The 24,698-nt window shown below is 36.7% G+C and overlaps 1 protein-coding gene and 1 long non-coding RNA gene across 3 annotated transcripts in view; one reads left to right on the forward strand and one right to left on the reverse strand.

The window, feature by feature from the left end:
* The window catches only part of LOC149623795 (uncharacterized), a 58,681-nt gene extending 40,367 nt beyond the window's left edge, over positions 1-18,314 (reverse strand). The window contains exons 1-2 of the long non-coding RNA XR_016374885.1: positions 17,988-18,314; positions 16,851-17,088 (exon numbers count right to left, since the gene is read on the reverse strand). This is a non-coding gene — a long non-coding RNA (uncharacterized LOC149623795). The remainder of the gene's footprint in view (positions 1-16,850; positions 17,089-17,987) is intronic.
* The window catches only part of LOC149623810 (uncharacterized), a 35,959-nt gene that overhangs the window by 9,133 nt on the left and 2,128 nt on the right, over positions 1-24,698 (forward strand). The window contains exons 2-4 of one of the 2 annotated variants that reach the window (XM_089853055.1): positions 10,910-11,074; positions 16,757-16,807; positions 16,877-17,175. In XM_089853055.1, the coding sequence (XP_089709181.1) occupies positions 10,910-11,074; positions 16,757-16,807; positions 16,877-17,175 (515 nt within the window). The remainder of the gene's footprint in view (positions 1-10,909; positions 11,075-16,756; positions 16,808-16,876; positions 17,176-24,698) is intronic. The other variant, XM_089853056.1, reaches the window with a different exon arrangement.

Raw genomic sequence — 24,698 nt, forward strand, 5'->3', positions numbered from 1 at the left:
TTATACGAAAATATTTATTATATTTCATTATAACTTTCCCCAATTTAATAACGCCATATTTCTATTCCACGTTTAATCAGCCTGGATCAGTAATGAGAACAAACCAAGCAAACCAATAATTACTTTGTTAACTATTATTAAAAGTAGCTATACTATTACTAACTACGTTTTTTAATCTATATAAACGCTGTAATTGATTTACTAACAGAAAGATTAAGCTGAGTTTTGCTTATATTATAACGAAGGCATTTTAACTTTTTGGGGGTTTGATGCGAACGCGTTATGTACAGGTTCGTGAATATTTTGGTATTTTTTCTTGTGGGTTCCGCTTGTAATCCCCTAATCAAAGTGGCCATTAAAATTGCCAGGTAGATTACAGGGGGATAAACGCCGTCCTTATAAAGTCATCACAGCTCCGCCACCACCACCACCATAAGATCGGAAACTTGGTACGACGCGGCGCGCCATATCCCGGCATGCATTGCCGTCGCCACGAAGAGGCGTTTTAAAGTCTATCGCCTAAAATTCACTCTCAGACACGCAAAGCACCTCGTTCAATATTTAACAAGGGACCATACACCAAAACAAGATGCAACTTTTATTTTCTAGAAAAGAATAGAACTTACCAGGGATAGATTTAATTTTAGAAGTAGGAATGGAGAACAGAGTAATCTGGGCGCGCGTCAAAGTCCCGGACCCCTTTCCACGGGACGGAGGGGTATGAAAGAAGAGGCGGGTCATAGCGACAGAGGTAAAAAGGAATTACGTATTTTTCGCCTTCCCCGTCAGCAACGTCATCAAAACGTACTGTAAGTGAGCCAATAAAATAATTTAAACTTTTCGTTACGTGTCGGAAGGAGGGCTCTACAAGTCGGACTGAAGTAAATACTAACCGTTCTCCATTCCTGCTTCTAAAATTAAATCTATTCCTGAATTTACAAAGGACCTTTTATGTCCAGGGTGACCAATTACAGTTCCATAGCATTGCGTCACTATTTCACAGAGGGACCCAACGCGTATAGGCTTCAAACGCAAATATTAATATTCATTCTACATGATCTTTCGAATGGAAAAACAATACTTGTCCTTTCTGCAATATTTTTTTTTTTTTTGAAGTAAATATTTAGCAATGACCCCTTAATCATGGATGCCAAAGCCGTGCCGGCGTCCTGCACCAATGTTTGTCTTATAAACACCGTAATTTGCAAGGGGTTTTGAGAGAGACTTTATACCACGTGTATACACACATTGTAAAAGCTTTAATAAGGGGGTATGCTATAATTTTACACGAAGAATTATCTATTCAACCATACATATATTAAAAGGGGTATAACTATCACCCCGTACAAGATGCATGCAGGGGTCTAAAAAAGCGGTTAGAGTAAGCCATCAATGTCAGCGATTACCCGACACCTTATAAAAAGCTTTTACCCCCAGCTCTTTCGCGCAAAAAGAAAACGGCTATGTATGGAAAATAATTTGCCCCCGTAATAATAGTTTTATACATAATAACCCCAAGAAGAAGTTGATTAACAGGAAGATACCGTTACTCCATATTCAATACATCAATGCGGAGAACAAAGGCGTGATAGCCTCGTTCTGGTCCTCTATAGTTTTAAATACTTTGAGCTGAAGAAAGTATATATATTTATAAGGGGTTCATTAAACAACCTCGAAACGTCTGAACTCCATGGATAAACAAATATGAACGCGAGAAATCACTTTGTTTTCTGATATAGTCCAACTTAGTATTATTATTATTATTAACTTCTCTCTTTCTAAATACTTTGTGTTAATTGCGCTACAAGTAAACCGTCATACACACAATTCTGCCAAAATATTTAGCTAGGTAAATTCCATCGTACTAAACAAATAGGCCCAGGTAAATAAGGGTTTTAGAGTAAATAAGACAAAAATATTGAAAAAATCCGTAAATAGTCCAACCTTATCCAGAGATGAAATTAAACATAATATTGAGCCCTAGATTACCTTGTCATACCAAGAACCCATATAAGACCTAAAAACATTGGAAGATAGTGATGTTGTTTTACTCTGATCTCAGATTCCAGGTTCCCTAGCTTTCGGCTAGGAGTATTCATACCATTTACAATAGGAGACGAGGTAACTTGTGTACAAAGAGTGCAAGCTATCCTTCGTCCTGCTAGTAGCCTCGCCTCAATGTATAAATACTCCTATATACTTTGAAAACTATGTGTACAAAAGTATGACCTGATGGAATTTTACTTTAGTTATTGATACCTTCTAAGCAGTCTTATACCAGCTCCTGATGATATTGATATTGCCATTAGACAAATCAGGGGTCAATAAAACATCAAAACATTTCCCGTTAATCAACTTCGGATAATATGCCCGTGCTGCAGTTGTGTCTTTAATTTTTAGGATACACATTCTATATGAAAGGGAAAGCCGATTTTAACGCCTATATCCGGGTGCCCTGTAAGGTAATACCGTCCTTATTCCTCTAATCGCTCACTTTTAAGAGTAAAAAATAAAATGTGAAATGTGCCGGTGGAGGCGCTGTTTTGAAAGATAATGAAGACAAAAAAAATGGCCAATTTTTTGGGTGAAAAAAGCGCCACTTTAAGGGATAATAGAGACGTTTTTTCGGGTACCCACTTAAATTGCTTTTTCGTGGCATCATTTTTATATATTTTTTTTCGCCGTGATGGGTACATACTCGTTTAAGTTATAAAAAAACAACCCGAGTGTAGTTGTTTTACAGGGTGAAATTATGATCGAAATTCTACGTAGGCCTACAACTTATAAAACTGTACTGATTGGGGTGGTTTACCAAAAAGGGAACAGCTATAGTGATTGGTGCGGTCTCATATAGTGTCGATAGGTCAAAGTTATTGAGAGTCAAAATAAATGAAGAAATATATTTTGACTTGACCGAATTACACGTGTATATTTGTACTAACGAACTATATTTTGGAGCTATTATGCGGAATAATCGTATGTTAATCCGAGCTATATTCTGAAGCTAGTTCGAACTACTATCTTTTCGTACAATTCCGAGCTATATTCTGAAGCTATAGTTCGAACTACTATCTTTTCGTACAATTCCGAGCTATATTCTGAAGCTAGTTCGAACTACTATCTTTTCGTACAATTCCGAGCTATATTCTGAAGCTAGTTCGAACTACTATCTTTTCGTACAATTCCGAGCTATATTGTGAAGCTTGTTCGAACTACTCTTTTTGTACAATTCCGAGCTATATTCTGAAGCTAGTTGGAACTACTATATTTTCGTACAATTCCGAGCTATATTCTGAAGCTATAGTTCGAACTACTATATTTTCGTACAATTCCGAGCTACGTTTTTCGTACAATTTCCGAGCTACGTTTTTCGTACAATTTCCGAGCTACGTTTTTCGTACAATTTCCGAGCTACGTTTTTCGTACAATTTCCGAGCTACGTTTTTCGTACAATTTCCGAGCTACGTTTTTCGTACAATTTCCGAGCTACGTTTTTCGTACAATTTCCGAGCTACGTTTTTCATACAATTTCCGAGCTACGTTTTTCATAACATTTCCGAGCTACGTTTTTTCGTACAATTCCGAGCTATGTTTTTCGCACAATTTATTCGCTATATTTTTCTGTCATATCTATATGATAAACACTATACGGGACTAATACATCGCCTCAACTAAACACATCCGAATTCCGAACACTTAAAACTTGAAGATAGAAACACTAGTCCTTTTCGTCGTTAAAATCCTAATTAACATTTAATTATAAGGGTGTCTCTTTTACGTTAAATTGTCAACTTAAGCTAAAGATATACGCTATACTATAGGGGGGATTATACAAGTGTGAACCAGCTCTGAAGGTTGCGTATACTTAACAACGACACTAGACTGCACCCACCATGCATCCCGTGATATTTTGGGCGTAATTTTCGTCGCCTCTCATATTCCTCCTGTAACATATTCTGTTTCGTCCTGGCGCTGTGACACCCTTCGCTTTATTGGCTTTTAACACTCGCTAATTGAGAAAAGATTGGACCATAGGGGCCGTACGTTGCAGAAGGGGGACCCTAAAATGCCAAAGACTCGGACCCAATTTAAAGGCATTTTTATTTGTCAGAAAATTATTTTAAAATTTTAAAATTGTCAGCTTGGATATATATGTACAGTTGCTATTTTATTTTCCCCAATCTCAATCTTTCCTCGTAATTCTAACCCTAACCTAATTGTAAACGAATTAACGAGAGAGGGGGAATATGAACCTTTTCGATTGAAAGTAGCGGCTAATATTTTGGCCTTCCTTTTATAAAACAATAAAAATTCAATTAAGCAACGAAGGAAATTTCACTATAAATTTGGTCTATGAATGGACCATTTTGATATAAATCGCGAGATATATTCGGCTTGCCTTTAAAAATGGATTAATTCCAAATATCCTTAAGCATATGTAATAATTGGACTCGAATTAGCCTATGGGAAATCACACCCTTCACACCTAGAATTTTAAATTTCTCTGGAAAATTTATATCAAGCTTTTGGAAAAGGGTTAGGAGGAGATTGTATTACGATTGGTTCACCGATTTATGCGATTCGAAAATTGAAATTACATCGGCCATTCGTTAGTAAATTTGACGTTTATATTTTAAATTAAGAGCTACGTACTGCGTGACATTTTTGAGCTGCAGGGGCTGGTGATATTTTAAACGTTTATTTTCTGTTTATGGTGACATCTTTTAAATAAACTATATACTATACAGAAATGGGCCCCTTAGGGAATTAGTAAAGTGGAATATGTACCCAATATATATACACATATATTTGTTGAAGGTTTTGGCATTATTTGATATACGGAAAATAGTATATATTTAGGGTTGTTTTCGAAAGAGATATTGATTTGTGTATATAATTTTAAACACCCGTATAAAGTTTTATTTGAAAAGTATTGCTAATTAACGCTTCAAAAATTAAAGTATGTTTCTATATTAAACAAAATTCAATAATTTATAGTTTTTAAAAATTATAAAATGGACGAACCTTTGTTTTTCATAATAACACTTTTAAAAGTGGTGTAGTGTAATTTTCCCACTATTCTTAATTATCCTTTCTTTTAAATTTATCTGATGCTCAATTGGCTCACTTAATCATCCTTTATTTTTGACGTTCTGACAAATGCAAATAATATTTAAAAATGGCAGCTAATAAGCGAGCGGATATGAGCGTTAGGCAAATGGTAGTAAAGTAACTTTGTTATTAAACTACTTCAAGTTAATATACAAATACCATAGCTAGTAACAGCTAAACCAAGCCATAATCTTGCAAAACAAACTGATTAAACCGCGTTATTCTTAATAAAAATCACGCGTATTTCGACTTTGTCCTAAGATTGCAATTGAACAACGTCAAAAATCCAGAAGCATCTATACAAGAAGCGCGCCAATTTCCCAGTATCCATGGATATAGCACCCTGCACTCTTCATCCGTTATATTTATCTAGCACTTCAAAACTACTACAACATACAACTGTAACAAAATCAAATCTTCCCACTTGCCTGGTATGACCATTCTACAGCAGCAGATAGCTAACTATACTCCTCGTGCGGACTGCACTTTAGTTTCACCCGCGCCCCTTTTCCCGCGTTAATTGTGAGAACAGCAGTCGCGCGCGCGGGACCCGACTCGCGCGGGAACTCCCGCGTTTGCGTTTTCGTCTTCTCCTTCTAACAAAAGGGCGCAACAAATACAATAATAGCCTAGGTGTACATATAGGAAGTCTATCCCAGGGTACGATTCCTTGTTGAGGGGGTGCAGGGCACGAGTGTATGTGCCAATGCTGGCTGGCTGTTGTAGGCTAAATCTATACATAGCTGCTGGGAGTCGGATTACCTCGGGTAGCGCAACATATTGGGTAAACTATACGCCAGTTGGAATGGTGCACTTAAAAAAATATGTAACGTTTAACTCCTACCATGTTGTTAACATTGATTTCTTCTATAGGAGACGTTGAGATTAGAAAATGCGTTTTGGTCAAGCTTGAGCTTGAAGGCGAGATGGAATAGAAATAACGTAGCCTATTTGTACCCTCATCTACTCTAGCCAATGAAGAGCTCCCAGCATTCTCAGCGGCGTTTTGGTGTAGGCATGGTCGTAAGGTACGAATACGTCAACAACGCTCCCTATGTTTTTAAAATAGAAGTTAATTCATGAGAACTAGCTTCTATTTTAAAATGGCGCTAGATACGAACCAGAAATACGGGCATATGCAAGTTACTCTGGGACTCTGTGAGATTTTCTTTGCCGCACATGGTCCACGATCATTTCTACTCCTTCTCGCCTCTCTTCTCCCAAGGTTAAAGTTGAACGGTTGGGTCAAATCCCCATTTATCTTGACCCTTTGAACTATCTTTAAAATAGTAGTAAATACTCTTCCATATATTCCAACTTAACCCTTTGTCTTAATTAAAGTTTTCCTTACTATATACCAAGGTTCATTTTTAAAGGGCATTCATATTTAACCCAAAAACAAAGAGTTAAGGTTGACTCAGACGCAGCTACCCCTTTAAAATCAATTTTAAACTTAGTTTGAATCAAGGGTTTAGCATCAGAACCCTTTTCTTTTTCTCTTTTTTTTTACAAAAAAAATATCAAAGAAACGCGTGAAATTACCAAAAAAAAAGCTACATTTCGACGAAAGTTCAATTTCAATTTCTAATTCAACACACGCTGTTGAAATATACGAAATTCCACAGAACATCACCGAAGATATTCGGTATGAAAGCCATAAATATGATTGTAGCCCATTTACGAACAGAAGCCAGTTGAGCTGGCGTATTGCAAACCCTGCCTTGGGGAGGATGGGGAGAAAACTTGAAATTCAAAACGCGCGCTTTTAGATCTTATATATATTTCATTTCCTATAGCCATCACAATTGAAACTTCCTCCAGAATCTCAAGGAAGGGCTAAGCGGCCCGCAATCGTACACTCTCAAAAAAAGAAATCAAAAATAAACCTATATAGATATTATATAAAATAAAATAAAAATATATATATACGAAAAAGCCATGATTTCCAGATGGTGTGGTTTCGTTTTTGGGGGTTCTCCAATGATATTTTAGACTGGGTGTATAGCAAAATTGCCCCAGTAGAAACTGAGGCCAAGGCTTAAAAGGAGCGGGCCAAGGCTTAACAGGAGAGAGCCAAAGCCACCCTTTTCCCGCCAGCTTTTTAAATGGCTTTTGGGTGCGCGAGTGCTTTTTATTATAGTCGGCGAGGCTTCCTAGAGTTCCTAGAGGTTATCTAAAGCTTTTAGCTTATTTTCCATAGGAAAAGTTGCTATTCGCATTAACCGTTATGCTAATCTAACAGTTAGCATTTTTGGCAAAAGGGGTAATTTGTGGCGCGCGGGCGCTCCGGTCCGGTCCGTGATTTGGTTCCTATGGATTATGTTTAAAGATACATCTAATTACCATACAATCCTATACGCGCAGTGATATTTTGTTCCGTAAAATCTGTAGGTTTATAAAAGTTGCATCCATACTCTGAAATGCATACAGGAACATAACGTAAAATTTCCCAACTCTTCAAAGGGTTTTCCCGAATGTCCCTGCTTACGTTTCCAACAACCTAAACCATGCACGAGGTCCGTCAGAAATTAAGAGAGTTGCAGTTCTTTGAGCGACTTTGAGTCAAAAATGTAACTTCAATGATATTTTGCTCTAATAAGGGCGTGCACTGTCTTAGGGTTATGATTTGAGTGTTTTAGGGATGACCCCTTAATTAAATTAGAAATCATTGTCTTTCAAATTATTAATTAAATTTAAGTTGTCATCCATAAAATACTATGGACAATCTTAACTCGAAAACAGTGGCCCTTATGGCAAAATGTCATAAAACATTTTAAACTCAAAATCGCCCAAAGAACAGCAACTCCCTTAATTTCTGACAAATCTTCGAAAGACACCCTGTTTATTTAAAAGAAACAGGAATAAGAAAAAAAATTAAAGAAAAAGATTCTAGGTAAAATTTTCTTGGGCTTAAATCATTCATTACGAAAAGTAACAAACATTATCCGGACAGTAACAAACATTATCCGGACAGTAACAAACATTATCCGGACAGTCAGCAAGTGCTGTTGTTTCCCGCTATAGTCTCCAATAATGTTTCCAAATTTTACCTGATAGATTCGACCTAACAACTCATCTTATTAAATCTAAGCACGATGTAGAACGCAATAACGCATGCTCCGAAATGAAACAGAGTACATAAAAATTATTTTAAAAGTTATGTAGTTGGAAAAAGTAGCAATTTGTACTGGAGATAAAATTTATAGCACTTTTTTGATATTATCCATTAGTTATATTGTAATATTGTTTTTAGTGATACCGCACACGTAGTCGGCCCGCTTTTTACACGAAAGTACCTATTCCCTAACTTGTAATTTACAGTCATATTTTTCTTGCCAAAATAATAAAACAAGAAACATTACGATTACGTAATATTACAACTACGTGCGTTAGCGTGTACCTCTCTCTATAAACAAATACCACCTCGTAGAGATTTTGATTTAATTATGGACAGAATACAAATAAGAAGGGGCGACACCAGACGTAGCCCGAGTTCACTATACAAGCGGGAAGCTAGCCAACTCGCGCTGCCTCTAGCGGCGCTTCTTGGCGCGAGGGAAATAACCCAAGAGAGCAGCCCCCTGTGGTGTTTGCATAATCATCTTCTCGAATTAATAGATTGGTCTTATGCCCACTCTCACAACCAAAACGCCTACAGCGCAGACGTCAAAATGCGAAACGGAAGGCAGAGTTTTCGAGCTGGTAGAGCGTATTTTCTTAATCAGTTACACACTAAACTTATCCGCGCATTCGACCTAAAATCTACGTTGTGATTTCACAGACGTAGATAAAAAACAAGGCATAGATAATATAATATTTTGCCCTGGAGCTTGAAATCGGTATACTTCATAGGTACCCCGTTTAATATAATAAATTTTGCGGTTTTCTTATATTTTATCGCCGGTTTAAAAGTTTATCGTGTGATTTAGTATCCATAACAAACAGGATAAAAAAGAAATTTACAATTTTTTCAAAGGTATCAAGCAGGAATTGATTATTAATATGATATTACCGATATTTCTGTTTTTAAAATTTTTTAAGTGAATTTAAACGTTGCTAAGATGGTTGTGTATAAAAATGCCTCAAATATCTGAACCATAGATGAAGTTTCACGCTTTTATCTACAAATTAAGGACAATGATGCGACTGTTTATAATATATTTTCCTTGCAAATTTGGACTTTAAATTAAAAAAATTCGAAACAATATAGACAAAACTGGTCCGAAATGAAAAGATCTTTTTAAGAAGAGGTCCAGTTTTAAATTCGCCATCGCGGTGGTCTCCGAGACTATTTCATAATTTCGCCCACTGACCATTTGCCCATTTCGGACAACTAGATTAATCGTTAAAAAAATTACGTAAAAAAGCAAACCAGGAATGAATAAACGCCTAAATTAAAGGAGGGTGTCTTCACTTGGAAAACCACGTACAAATGCAGTCATTTTTTGGTGTGGAAACAGCGCGGATATAGTCCAAAATAAAGATTATCCGTTCATCGATGATAACCTTTTGAACCCAGATTTATGGGTACACTGTACCCTTTGAAAAACAATCGCAGAAATAATTACAACACGATCTGTAGGCTAGTTTAAAACAGACAAAAAAATACCCATCTACTTTCGTGAGAAATTAAAAGCTGAGAGGGCAAAAAGAAACATTCATTCTCGAGTTGCGCGATTTGCGCCAAAAGGGGCGGGGCACACACGCGCGCGCGCTTTTTACCCGCGCTTAAATCACGTGCCAACAATTTGTCAAAATACCGCATAAGAAAAACTGGCGCCCTTTGGAGGCATAATGTAGTAACTCCCTATCTTTTAGAAACTTTGAAAATCAGATTTTCATAACCTTGCTTCCTAACAGTTTTAACTGTTAATAACAATAAACATAGTTGATAAATATATTTTTAACATCGAGGAGAATGTTCGCGAGCGTCTGCAAAGTTCTAACAATTAGTTATTAGAACCTATTCCAATGATATTCTTAATGAACTATGTAAATATTGATTGGTTTCAGAATTATTTGAATATAATTTCCTCCGAACTTAAAACCCTTTCGACTTAAGCTCAAGATCGTGTAGCTTTACATTTACGAGACATTAAAACGAACCCATCCCACACACTTGAAATATTTCCAACCCCCTTCTTTTAAGGTGTGTTTCTTAAACAACAAAAAAAAATCTTTCTCTTACTTCATAAAAAAAAATAAAAAAGCCTTAATTGCATTCGATATATATTAAGTTATATTAACTCTAGGAGTTGGCGTACTGTAAAGGTTGGTTTTCATGCAATGTAAACTCTAGACAGAATAATATACTGTTTATTCCACCAATGGTGTAGCAGACTACGTTGAATATTTCTAGAGTTCAACAAAGCAGACGATTGGTCAGCCTTCAATTAGGGCCATGTTAATTTTAACCACAATAAAACTGTTCCGCGTGTGCCAATATCAAAGCAGTAGCGTGAAAAAATTCCTTGCCGTTGGTTGCGAAAAGCGTATAATTTAGCTACGGGAAAGCGATATTTTGCTGTAATAATATATATTCGGACCCGTGAAAACCACGCTTAAATTGTTCAAAACTATCGCGTACATTATTCTTTTGCAACTTGCGAGTAATTGGTTTCGAGTTACATGACTAGTTAAAGGAAGAGAACATCTTCCAAGACCAATTTGTAGATCTTTATCAATAATGAGAGGGTTTGAATGTGTATACCGGAAAGGGAGTATTCCGCCATCTTTTTATGACTTGTACCGAGAGTTATTAATGAAGTTTTATTTTTTATTTTTTTTTGGATTACAGGGGGATGTATGCCAACATTCACGTACCAAACGGGGGTGGCCAAACCAGTGCCCAGATCTTTCATGGAGACATGCGCCTTACAGTCAATGGTGACGTCATGCAGGTCGCCATATTTAACAGCCGCTGTCGCCGCAGCGGCCGCCGCGGCGGCAGCCGGCGATTATCGTAAGTTGAAAAAGAAATTTTTTGTCAAATTAAATCATGAATATATTCATTTTACTTATCAATATTGAAGGTGTTTGTCCCGTTTTAATAAAGACCTTATTGTTAGCTAAAAGGGATATGCTAGGCGGCAAATTGAACCCAAAAAGGGCTCCCTCTATAGGTGGTATACCCAACCACTCTACCAAATATTAGTGAAATCGGTTGAAACGCGCGGCCAATATTTCATAATAGAAATTTTATTACATTACTGGTCACCATTTTTTAAAATTGGAAAAAAATCTTTCTTAGTGTGCGCCTGCGCCTACTACTTAAAAGTTACGTCCCTGCAAATTTTCAACCTTGTAGGTAGAGATAGTCGGGCATGGGCGTTGATTATTAGTTAATCAGGATTTCAATTTAAAATATTCATTATTTTCTACTCGATTTCAAATTAAAAAAATAAAAATAATATAACTTATAAAGGACTTCAAAATACTTGTAATGTTAAATCCAATAGGGATTTTGATGAAATTTTTGGATCAATCGTATATAAATGCATATCCCTCCATCCTAATAATGACCTAACAAAAATAGGTATGCAGGTGCATTGAAAAGAATAAACACCTAAAGGTTAACAAAAAAAAAAGAAATCCATCGCATCCCTTGGAAATATTTGAAATACCTCAAGTATTTTCATAAACACAAAATAAGTAGCAAACAGAATGAAAATAAAGACCTATACGTCGAATGTTGGAAAAAGTGGAATTGAAATCCAAATACAGCCGCGCGTGAAAAACGTTGAAGCATTTCGCTAAACAAACATAAAAGAGTTAGACCATATATAGCTAAACGCTTCTTCCATTTAGAAAACGCACGTGACCATGGGACCACCGGAGTCGAAGGTTCAAATACATAACAAGAGAAACGTTTAAGACCCATTTTGTAACCCCGAGAACCCAACGAGAAGAATATAGACTTGTAACTTTAATCTCGTAACAAAAAATTATTTAAATCCATCAGAAAGTGCTCCGCAATCTTGCCCCCATTTGCCCCTAGTCGACTCGTCAGGGGTAAGCATTCAATACATTGAACCAGAAATAAATTAACAAACTGAAGTTACCAAAAAGAAAAGCCTCTTGAAAGGAATCTCTTATTTGGACAAAAATGACGTGTCGATGGAAAGCTGCGGTTACTCTAATTTTTTTTGTTATTTTTTAACCTCGGGGTCACAGGGTCAACATACCATCGAAACACGTGATTTTAATTTCTGGCTGACGTACTGTACCTCTTCTCATTTGATTAGGTTAAATGAGGTGTCGATGAAAAGGTTTTGTCTGTGCTCTGATAATAAAACTTTTCATTACGACCTTTAGATCCGGGGGTCAGCAAACACGTGATTTCCACTAAAACGGAGAATATTGCATGGTAAACTTCTACTACTATCCCATATTTATTTGCAGCTGCAGTGCTGGACACTGGACGGATAATCTCGGTTTAATTTATTTCTGGAAAATTGAGGGGATATTATATTTCTCCATCCCCCTTCTAGTACCCCTCAGGCTCTTAGGGCCCTTAAAAGGGTCCTTATTTAAAGGTTTTTCTAGGGGCATAGTCTGCGAGTGACGTTATACCTCTGCGCCTCTTAATTTGTTTATTTAGGGCGCAAATTTTTTGGCAACTCTATATAGTAACTATACTCGTTTTCGGATTGAGTATGTTTTATTACGCTTTTTTTTCCAGGGATGGTGCATGGGAAAAACGCCGGCTAGCGGTTCGAATAACGCGTTACTTTGAGAGGGGTTTTTTGGTATATAGGGTGCAATAAAGGTCATACATGGCAAATATTAGTGTAATGATTCGAGGTGAATGTATAGCGTTTAAAAACAATTCGTTTCATTTGGTGGCATCCTACATTTACATTTCTTAACTTTAATTGCGGTTCAGGGCTGCCAGTAATTTGTGAGAAAATCTCAGATTAGGAAACTGAATCGAATAGGATTACAAGTTTTTCAGTTCGTTGTAGATAGCGGTTGAATCACGCACTCACAAATGACTGGCAACACTTGCAAGCACACTATCTATAAAAAAAGGGTAGCTCAAAAGCTCTAGAGCAGTAAATAAAACAAAATGGTATCATTTGTTAATAACCAAGGCTTAGTATGTTAACTCTAAAATAATACAGCTAACTAAATTCCACTCTACACAACACATTACGCCATGATTTGCCCTTAATCGATTGTATCTTGTTTAATATTGGATTGGTTCCAATTTGAAATATAAATAATTTCAAACACTCTTTCGAATAAAATGGGAAAAAAGCTACCCTCTATTCCTGGATGAATTCAGACCATTTATAATAGAGAACCGCTTTAAAATGAGCCATATTTGATTTCACTCCAAAAAGCCTTAACAGAACGGTGTTTCTTACAATAGAAGCCAATAAAGCTGTCAACACAGACGGAGAATCTGTAAATATAGTCCTAACAGCAATGGGGTCCCACAAAAAGTATTTGCTCGGCTCAAAAAGAGCACCACACCACACGCATGGCCCATCCTTGGAGGAGAAAATATACTGGAGTAGCATGCGCTACCACGAGAGAGCCCTCCCATACATGGCCGCAAAATTTACCCAGAGTACCAAGGTTTAAGGTGAGGCATAATTTTTAGGTGCCATCTGATTATTCTATTTACACGTGACTCAACGATGCCCAACCTTGAAAAAAGCAGTAACGGAAGACCTCCAACTCTACCACTCCAGTATGAAACTTCCCTTCTCCAAGGTCCAAGTTTGAAACTCATTGACCCATGGGCATCTTTCACCCCGCTCACTAGGTGGCATACGTTTACGTTTTTGACGTATACCCGCGCGTACCCAAAGTTATACCGCGTTTCACGGCCGGTTGATTCGAGCGTCCGGGCCGGACCCCCATTTTGAAGACTCGTAAATTTTTCACTAATTTTGCTTTCGATATAACTATAAGGGTGGTTCCCACTATAGTTATCCTGGTTCGGCGTCCGAAACAGGTTTATGGGGCTTGATAATCTAATAATAGTTAATTCCAAATTTATGGAGTAGAAAATTATATATAGGCAAACGGTTGGTCTTATATTATAACTTAACCGTTTTGGGGCCCATAGTTTGGGGACGTTTTAAAAATATTTATCCGAAATATTTTCCTCGCGGGGTCCCAGAAGTTATCCGTAGAATGTGCATCGCGTCATAAAATCTTTTGTTATGGGACTTGTCCTAATATTTTTGAAAGGAAAGTTCGCGCGCGTCTATCCGTAATGTTGGGATGGGAATTAAGCTTTTAATATTATATTTATATTATACTAAGGGCGCGTTATATAATACATTTACGGTATTATAACTTGCGGGGCCCATAAATTTGATTATAGTTTTCCTATTACTAAGGAGAAAATTTTGAAATTTATGTTTAGTTTTGGGGTAAACTTGCAGCCATCTCGCATATTTGAAATTTTGAACTTATTTTTCAAATTAATAGTTAATTTTGGTTATATTAAAGGATACTAGGACCTTAAAAAAATCTTCAAAAATAACTAAAGATGTAGTAGAACTTTACGTGTTTAATTTCAGAAATTAAACAATTTCAGTAGATTTCAGAAGATCTAATACGTCAATATTAACGAAACTAATTGGTAATTGCATAGAAATTAGGGAACATAAAACCAAGGTGTAATAGGCCAAATTCATTAATTTTGTTAGATCAATTTGGATGAAAATTGAACCAAAAAAACCTCCACCCATAATGATAACTAATTCGAGAGGAAAAATAAATCTGCCATTTAATATATAAATACCCCCGTAATATTTCTACACAAATCCGTTATAAAAACGTTATTAAATAGGCTAAAACCGCGGGTATATAGCATTTAAAATATCATACACAATTTAGTATAGTATATCCCATTCCCAATACGAACATTTCCCGTCCAAGGAAGGAGATTATAATTTGAAAAACCTCGAAAAAAAAAAAAAAAAAAACGTTTGTAGCTCCGAATGTACGTACTGGGCTTACGATAACAACACAAGAAAAGAATACATAGCCCCGAAAACGTGGAAATTTGTGCCTTAAACGTATCCTTAACCTAACCCATAACCGGATTAAAATAGGGCTTTTTCTAAATCCCCCTACAGTATTTTGTCAAGAAAAATCTCCGTTTTTCGTTTCGCTAAAAGGCCATTTAATTGAGACATTCAAAAGAGAGAACGGGGAGCGTTTAAAGACCTTTCTGACAGCCAATGGGAGATTTTTTTCTCTCTCTTTCTCTATGGGCTTAAGCCTAACCGCGTCCGATTTAGTATAAATCCATGGAGACCCATAATCCCTGTTAACGCCGCATTCAAAATGAAGGGACCCCTATTTCAATAAAGGCCGGTCGACCTTTCCTGGGGGCCCGGTCCATGATCCTTATGGGAGACATAAAAGGTTCTAGTTTGTTATTTTTGGGGGGTTCGCCTTCGAGAATAAGGTTATGTTCTGTTGAGACCAGCTAGGCCTTATGGAGCAATATACTTTTATTGAAGGGTATTATTATAGTCTGCCTACCTCTCTATACTTTAGCTGCCTCGTGATTCTTAAACTATATATATAGGTAGTTTAAATCACGATGATTCTCAATATTGCGGTGATATTTCTTTTTCAAATGATTCAATTTGAAGGTTTTCATATTTCAAAGGCTTTAGCTACAATATTTCAAAGGTTTTCCAAACGTTATTTCAAGATATTTCAATGTTTTCCCAATGTTAAATCAAGATATTTCAATGTTTTCCCAAATGTTAAATCAAGATATTTCAATGTTTTCCCAAATGTTAAATCGAGATATTTCAATGTTTTCCCAAATGTTAAATCGAGATATTTCAATGTTTTCCCAAATGTTAAGTCGAGATATTTCAATGTTTTCCCAAATGTTAAATCGAGATATTTCAATGTTTTCCCAAATGTTAAATCGAGATATTTCAATGTTTTCCCAAATGTTAAATCGAGATATTTCAATGTTTTCCCAAATGTTAAATCGAGATATTTCAATGTTTTCCCAAATGTTAAATCGAGATATTTCAATGTTTTCCCAAATGTTAAATCGAGATATTTCAATGTTTTCCCAAATGTTAAATCAAGATATTTCAATGTTTTCCCAAATGTTAAATCAAGATATTTCAATGTTTTCCCAAATGTTAAATCAAGATATTTCAATGTTTTCCCAAATGTTAAATCAAGATATTTCAATGTTTTCCCAAATGTTAAATCAAGATATTTCAATGTTTTCCCAAATGTTAAATCAAGATATTTCAATGTTTTCCCAAATGTTAAATCAAGATACTTTGAAAGGTTTTCCAAATGTTATTTCAAGATGTTTTGAAGATTCTTCAAAAAGTCTTGACCAACTACATTTCGATCCAAGCATTATTAAAACCTATCCCATAGTAAATTTAAAATTTCATAGAAACCCTACCGAGTGCGTAAGTTATCTCAAAAATGCTGTCTTACACCACCAACTTTTAGATTTGCTTACTTACCAATATCACAAAGCCGAGCGCTATATATCATACACTATTGCCTACACAATTAGAGCAAAACCATCTAATCTTACATACCCAATTAAAATTAATTAAATAAACCCAAAATTTGAAAAAAAAAACCAAAAAAAAAAAAAATTAAAAATTAAATCTAACACATATAGATAGACGGTTTTGCCTCTACAACTTAGAACAAATTCAACTAGACCAAAATGGTAATTGAAAAAGCATGCTTAAAAACCATAAATTTCAACTGACCCTTTGCGTCCGCCTGTTTGTTCCAGGTCAAGGCGGCGCGCCACACGGAGGTCTGATGGTTAATGGTCTCCACGGTCCTCATCATCATCACCCGTTACACGGAGGTCCCGGTGGTCACCACGGTACCGGAATCGCCTTTCCATTACCGGCCACCTTCCCATGGGCAGCGGCGGCCAGGGGCAAACCCAGGAGGGGTATGATGAGAAGGGCGGTTTTCTCGGACGCCCAAAGACAAGGACTAGAAAAGAGGTTTCAAGTTCAAAAATACATCAGTAAACCAGATAGGAAAAAACTAGCGGAGAAACTAGGATTAAAGGATTCACAAGTAAGTACTTGACTATTTAAGATTTTGAATTTTATAATTTTGAAATAAGGCCACCTTAATTTAAATTGTGGTACCAAGAATAAATGTAAAAGCTAAGAACGTTGTATAAATAACCACGAGGCAATATTTCTTCATTGCATATGCATGCCAGCAGAGAGAATAAACAACAGAAGAGTAGACACTTTAAAGTAAGGGAATACCTCGCGAAATGTTTACTATTAATTTCCGTTTTGTTTTCCCACTGGCTGATTACCTTCTGTACAAGACATATCATTATTGGTTCAAAAATGTCGTCTGCTTTACTGTTATACCCTCTATGGAAGCGGGGAGTGATATTTAGACAAAGGTAACCACGCGTCTACCAAGAAACCGAGTGCCGGAACTAGCTCCAAAAAAAATTTAACGAGAACTGAATACAACAACTGACCACTCCTTTATTGCATATCCTCTATGATGCCAATATCACAGCGAAGCATTAGGGGAAGAGCCCGAGATCACGTTATGGACATACAGCGCAATTCTTTATTTGAACGTTCTCAGGTCTTACATGGGTTCTGGTTGTTGGTACTCTAAATGCTACGATATACAAAGATTATAAGATAATTTCTCAAAACTGTAACAGTAACGAACCAATCATATTAAACCAACCCTTTCCCCCCATAAAACTCAAACCCCCTTATAGAGTTTAAGACTCTATACCGAAAACACTTTATAAAGCGAAACAGTACGCTTACACTCTCACTAAACAGTAGAAAACGTAAAGGGTTAGTCGTTCATTAAAATTTGCAAAAAGAAAGTTATCTTTAAGATACCTTAAAACTGACGGTAGATACAATCTTTGGCGACATCTTGAAGAAAACCACACCGTTAAGACGTCATCACCCAATCAAAAGATAGGGGAGGGTCCACGCACGCAGCAATTCTGTTTTTCGAAACATCTTAGATTTAAGAAATTTTCCTTAATTGTTTTTCCTAGTAAAATAACGAATATTTCAATTAGAATCACGTATGTCAAGATATAGTTGAACTTAAACACTAGCTTACTATCCCTTAAACAGACTCCATTTATATCTAAAGCTTTTGGCGCCATATTGGAACGTGTTAAGGCACTATCTAAGCCCGGGGTATTCCCTGGCCAACCCCCCTCCCCCCGCGTTTAAAACGGGCCGCGCACTGAACCCCAACCGAAAATTGCCTACAATTAATGAGTCTCTAACGCCTAACATTTATTAACATCAGGAGCACAGCTAGAGAATCGCGATCCCGCGAATATAAATGATGGGGGCGCGAGGCTTAGTACATATTATCCAACACCTTCCATCTTCCCCCCCCCAACCCCATCCCCCTTTCCTTAATAATTGGCAAACGGGGGAAACTTACAAGCTATAAGGGGAGCTCCACAAATCGAATATAGTATAACGAGAATATATATATAATCACAGAGGTAAATTACAACCGAAATTATCGAGTGATTACAGAATGATCACTGAAAAAGGATCGAATTCGAAACTACTTTAAACATCCGTTAGGGGGAGGGCGGAGTTTTGCAATAAAATTTTAATTGTCTTCTACTCCTTTTAAAGAAAATATTGCTTTGAAATATAAGATCAAATATATATTTAGAAATTGGCATAGAATTCAAGAGAAAATATAATGAGAAACGATTTTCGGAAAGTCGATGTTCAAATAAGTATTTCTCCTCAATGGCTGAAGTCTAAGCAACAATCCTTAAATTCACGCAAAACTCCTGGAAAATCCGGGAATTTTAAATCAATATATAAGCTGAACTATCAGAGAAAATTCGTGGAAACGTGACTAAAAAATAAAAAGGTCACTGAAAACCAGAAATTTCCAGTGAATTATAAAAATTTGGCAAAACATTTCAGGATTCAGGAAAATCCCAGGGAGAGTTTTAATATTACATAAGAAATTAAAGCTACGTGCCATCCACGAGATCGTCAAATCATAACACTTAAACAGATTACCCTCTCGATTTGACCTAAGACAATTTAAAAAGAAAATCTGGGATTTAAAATTTAAATATAATGGCAAAATACACTTTTTTTTAAACAAACAAACTTCGTGGCTAATCCACTTCCGAATAATAATGCCGGTAAGATATATATATATGATTGAACTTTAGGTGTTGGCGTACAATATATAGAGGATGTATTGGAATAAGGAGGCGAGGTAGTATAATTGGCTAAGGGTGCAAGGAGCCATATTTACATTTTCGCGTCTTATTAGAGTCGGGGTCGTATCGCCAGGGATGATGGGGTAGAGGAAGAGAGAAAAGGTTAGAAAGCCTCTTCTAGAGAGAGCTCTTAATTATATATATATGAACTAATACCGATGTTGATTCGGGTAAATCTAGCGTTATTACCAAACGAGTGCAGGACGACTTCAATTTACAGAAAGGCCCAGCCAATAAGTAGAGTTTTCGAATAAGGCAAAAGGGGCTTGTATTAGTTTAGTTTAATTTTGTGAGAAGGAATTTCAAAAGCTTCCAAACATTTCTTAATTCCGCTAATTATTGGTTATATTTTGAATATTCAATTTCTTAACCTAACTAATTATTAGTTAGACCCTCCCTGATCACGCAAATGGTACATGGCTTCCTTAATTAATCAGAAGTTATTACGCTATTACTAATAGTCATCATGTGTTCTGCAAGATTCAAGACGTCTGAGCGTTACTAACAGACAGGCAGATTAAGCTGGCTTCCTCTTAATATAATTTTTTTTTTCGTTCTAATTGGAAGGAACCAATATTCAATTTCATAACCTCTTTAATTTTTACATATTTTAACAATAGGAAAAAAATATTGAACTAATTATTAGTTTAGTATCAGAGGTGATATGTTAATTTAAATTGGGTATAGTATTATTTTTTTTCAAGTATGTTTATGTAAGCTCACATTTAGGGGCAAATTTCATAATGCTTTTTCAATACAACCCCTGCAGAAATGTTTCACACGCTACACACTGAAGCATATAGAAAAAGCGCGCATTCAGGGGCAAATATCATAATGCTTTTTCAATACAACCCCTGTAGAAATGTTTAACCCGCAGCACACCAATGTTCAGGGAAAAGCAAACATTTAGGGTAAATTTCACTTAAAAATATTTTTTTATATCGAAAAATTATTTATATGAATTTAATCATAGTTAAATTTAGAGCGAATAAGCTAACCAAAACCGCACTGGGGACAAAAAATACCCCCAAATCACAATTGTAGATACATATTTGCTTTTATATTATCGAAAACAAGACATCTAACGCGGGAGAAATCCAAATGACCTTTAACCGGCCCCAAAAATCGAAGAGCCCCTTTTTATCTTTATCGAATTCTCAGCTAGTGTTGTAACGTAACAACAACGGTCCTCCAAGACCAATATCTTTCGCGCTTATTCGCGGAATGGCGGGAAAAAAAGGCGTGAGAAAAAAAAAGAAGAAAATAAAACAAAACCCATATTCTGATATATAAAACATATAGAGGACCTTACCAACGCAAAAGAAAAGAAGCCGAACACCCCCAGAGCAGAGATCTTTGGAATAAATATCATATTTTTTCACCCAGAAAAGTGCGGGTTTATATGGAAGGCTGTGTATATATACGTTTTGGGAATAATTCGTAGACAAATTAGAGTTTCAAATACATTCTTTTTTCTCCCAGACTGATGATCCTTGTATCTTGGCTCAAATTGATCTACAATTCTGAAACTAAATTGTGAGGAAGATGGAAGATGATAGCTAAGGAACCCTTTTGTAATCCGCGGCCATCTTGAAAAACGGCGACCAGATAAGTTACTACTACTTCCTGGCGCAAAGTAAACATTGAACAACCACGTCTTGACTGTTTGCTCTAGAAATACGTTTAGTAATCGCCTTAACAACTTTGCACTGAAGGGAAATCGTTAAATGACATCTTATAATAATTAAAACGGCTTTAATCATTGAATAAATCCATCAGTTCCGAATCGAGGGCATTTTTCAAGTATTTCATAGAAACAAAGTGGAATCTAGTGCAATCTAAGGGGTTGCTTTCTTCAAGAACCGAATTTAACTCGATGATAAGTTTATTTGTTTTCGGATTATAAGTCTAAATCAATATATGAAAACGTCTGTAAGCCTGGAAAATAGTAGCATGGCCGCGGTGCTTCTATCCATTCCGGGCGCGTGCATTGAGTGAGGGGAAGAGGGGGGGGCAAAATTCTCCACCCCATCTTCTCTCTTTCTCTCGCTTCATACACACCACAAACGTTGATTGGTCACAGCTGTGACGTCATTTCTATTCACGATATTCAGTTCCAAAGATATCCCCTCTACACCCCCCCTCTCCACCCGGGTATACCCACACGTGAATAGAGATCAAAAGAGGGGCAAAAACTTACAAGATGGCGCGTCGCCTTACAGCTATGAACGTGTGATAATGTTCAATTTAAAGAAGAACAGAAGGTCATAAGGAGATACGGGCTCCCAAACGTTGTCCCCTAAAACGAGGAAATATATCCTCCCATGTGGAGTTATTAGCTTTGCTTTACCAGCGTAAGTGCACTTCTAAATAAAGATACAAAAACGTTGATATGTTTAAATCCACATGTGTGAGTTAATTGTTGTAGACCACATGTTCTTTGACGCGTACACTCAGTTTATATTATAATTTGAAATATCCTTTAAAATACAACGTTATGGAACTACCATTTCTTCTAAATATTTTATATTATTATCACTACACTGAACGTTACGATTAACATGAGCGACTCAAATTTCGGCCTTAATAAAAGATAAATTAAGCACAATTAATTAGCACTGAGATTGCAGTTAATTACTCAGAAAAACAAACTTACTTTAGGTAAGGTAGAACTAAATTTTTCACAACAACAACAACAACACATCAAATCATTAAGATTGTCACTACAAATTATGGACCACCAATATACTTCATCAAAATATACCATCAGCACTTATATCTCGTCAAGCAAAAACTATATCATACCAAACACCATATATATATAGAAACCGAGGCTTAGGAAAATTGAAGGTTGGTAGGTAGGTAGGTATTAGTGAATCCACTTACAGTAGGCTGTTGCTAGTGCCCTCATATATACGTTCACTGCCCAAACTCAATGTTTAGTAGTGTATAGGGGGGCCCCCAGCTATACCCCGGTGATGGGCTCCCATTTTTTTTTCTTCTCGAGAAAGACCCCCTCGCGTTGGTATACATAGGATAGTTTTTCATTTAGTAGGCCCTTTTTCTAGGAGGTGTAACCTCCTTCTCTAGATATGAGTGGAGTTACAAACGGGAGGGGGTTAGGGGTTAGAACGTCACGTGTTTTGGATGGCTAGACTAAAAATCGGCCCCATGGTAAGAGTATAAGAAAGAAAGAAAAAAAACACAGCCGGCACTGTATGTTTGAAGTCCCCTACCCCACTACCTTTCCCCACCAAATACAACTCTATGGAATATAAAGCCTAAACGTATGCATCGTCAAACACTACTACAGTAATGGCGGGAACGAGAGAGTGAGTGAGGGCTTGAGGGGGTGTAGTTTTTAGAATTCCTAATATTCACTCAGGGGTAACATTTGGTCTCCTCTCTTCCGCGTGTACATTCTCTCTCTCTCTCTCTCTCTCTCTCTCTCTCTCTCTCTCTCTCTCTCTCTCTCTCTCTCTCTCTCTCTCTCTCTCTCTCTCTCTCTCTCTCTCTCTCTTTCTTTCTGCGTGGCCTTTGCTTCGCGCATATTTGGGCTTAAAACCATTTGGGCCTGCCCAGGATAACGGCTTTATATATATAGGGTTTACTATGTTTAGAATGCCAAAAAGAGCGCAAGAATAACACTTTCTTGCATGGGATATTGCCTAATGTTGTTTTCCTTCTTTTTTCCGTATCCTCCATTAAAGGTATAGTGGGTTCCAAGTTTTACTGAGCTTCTAGTGCATTATGGGATGGAAAGGGTTAAATCTATAGTTTTGAATTTATCGCAGTTATTATGTTCAATCGCAATTTGTTGATTTTTAAACTTCACGATTAAACAAAAGCCAGGGCCGTCTTATCCATTGGGCCTATAGATGGGCACTGGCCCAGGGGCCTCACAAACATATAGTCCTTGAGGGGGCCCCCATGATCCATATAGTTATTTTAATATAGTGCCCATTGGACCACATTGCACGTGGGCCCATAATGCTGTTAATATGCCATCAAAACATTTATTAAACAACAGTAAAGTTCATTGAAGCCTAATTCCCACACTGTACCTATTTTCACTCCACGCTTAACCATCCTTCGCTTTATATGCGCAGCCTCCATAAAAGCGCATCACACATTGCCCAATATTCATTAATCACTTTGAGATCTTAATTCCATGAATAACGGATGTAGATATGAACAAAGCCCCGGTACAAAATTAATAAAAATAATTTCACAACTAAGTTGAGCTAACAAACCAAACCACTTTCCTTGTAAAATTCCCCAAAACAAACCGAGCTGAAAAATGTACCAAATTCCTTCCTAATTTGTGCTTGAAATAAACTCGATGGCGTGATGGGGAGAGTGAGGGGGATTTGCAATAAAGGCGATCTAGGCATAATAAACGTTTATGAGGCGGGCTCGGAACTTTTCAAAAGCTAAGCAAGCAAATCAGAGAGTGAGAGAGAGAGAGTGAAGGGGTTAAAGTTAGCCTAGGAGAAATAAAAATAAACAGCGTGCGCCCCTTATGTACCCCCAGCTCATAAGGAGTATAATAATAATATTTCTACTCATTTATATTATTAATACGAAAGTTTATGGGTGTGAGAGAGGAAGCGGCGAAGGAGGTGCAAATTATAACGGAATAACTTCACTTGTTTCCTCGATTCCTTCCGGCTAAAATATCTCGCAATTTCCTCTCTCTCTCTCTCATATACTTTCTCACGCACACACACTCCCTTAAATTTCAAATCAGTAGCAGAATATTCAGGGGCCACTGGAAGCTATGGATGTCAGCTGGATTTGCCACGTTACGTTTTAAGGTCTGTAGTAAAGCGAATTAAATGAATATAACCCCCCCCCCCCTGAGAAATATAGTTTATAGCCCTTATACCATAACTAAAGTGCAATAGAGCGTATTCTTCCTTGTTAATCTAAGGGTTTACTACGAAAGGAACAAAGTTTAGTGTAAAATGGTCGTAACGTAATTGAAATAGCAAATTAGATTTGGCATCAAGAGGCAATTTTCGGTAGCTCGGAGCCTTTTGGTGTCGTTCCTTGTATAATATGTTCTACTGGGTGTTCCAATAGAGGTGTTAGGAACGAATCATAATTTGTTCTATTAGCGATTTTGAGTCGAAAATGTAACATCTATGACATTTTTCCCTAATTAAGTTCACTCTAAACAATTAAGTTACGATTGAAGTGTTTCTCTAACGAGCCCTTCCGTAAAACACTCTAATCATCACTTGTGAACGGTGTCATAAAAAATACATATTCCGATTCAAAATCGTCCGTATCTCGCACTGAGCTTCGGTCATATACTACCCTTTTT

The sequence above is a fragment of the Phalangium opilio genome, unplaced genomic scaffold (assembly GCF_054372755.1).
Source record: "Phalangium opilio isolate 3A_F unplaced genomic scaffold, DU_Popi_V2 ptg000113l_1, whole genome shotgun sequence".
NCBI classification, from domain to species: domain Eukaryota; kingdom Metazoa; phylum Arthropoda; class Arachnida; order Opiliones; family Phalangiidae; genus Phalangium; species Phalangium opilio.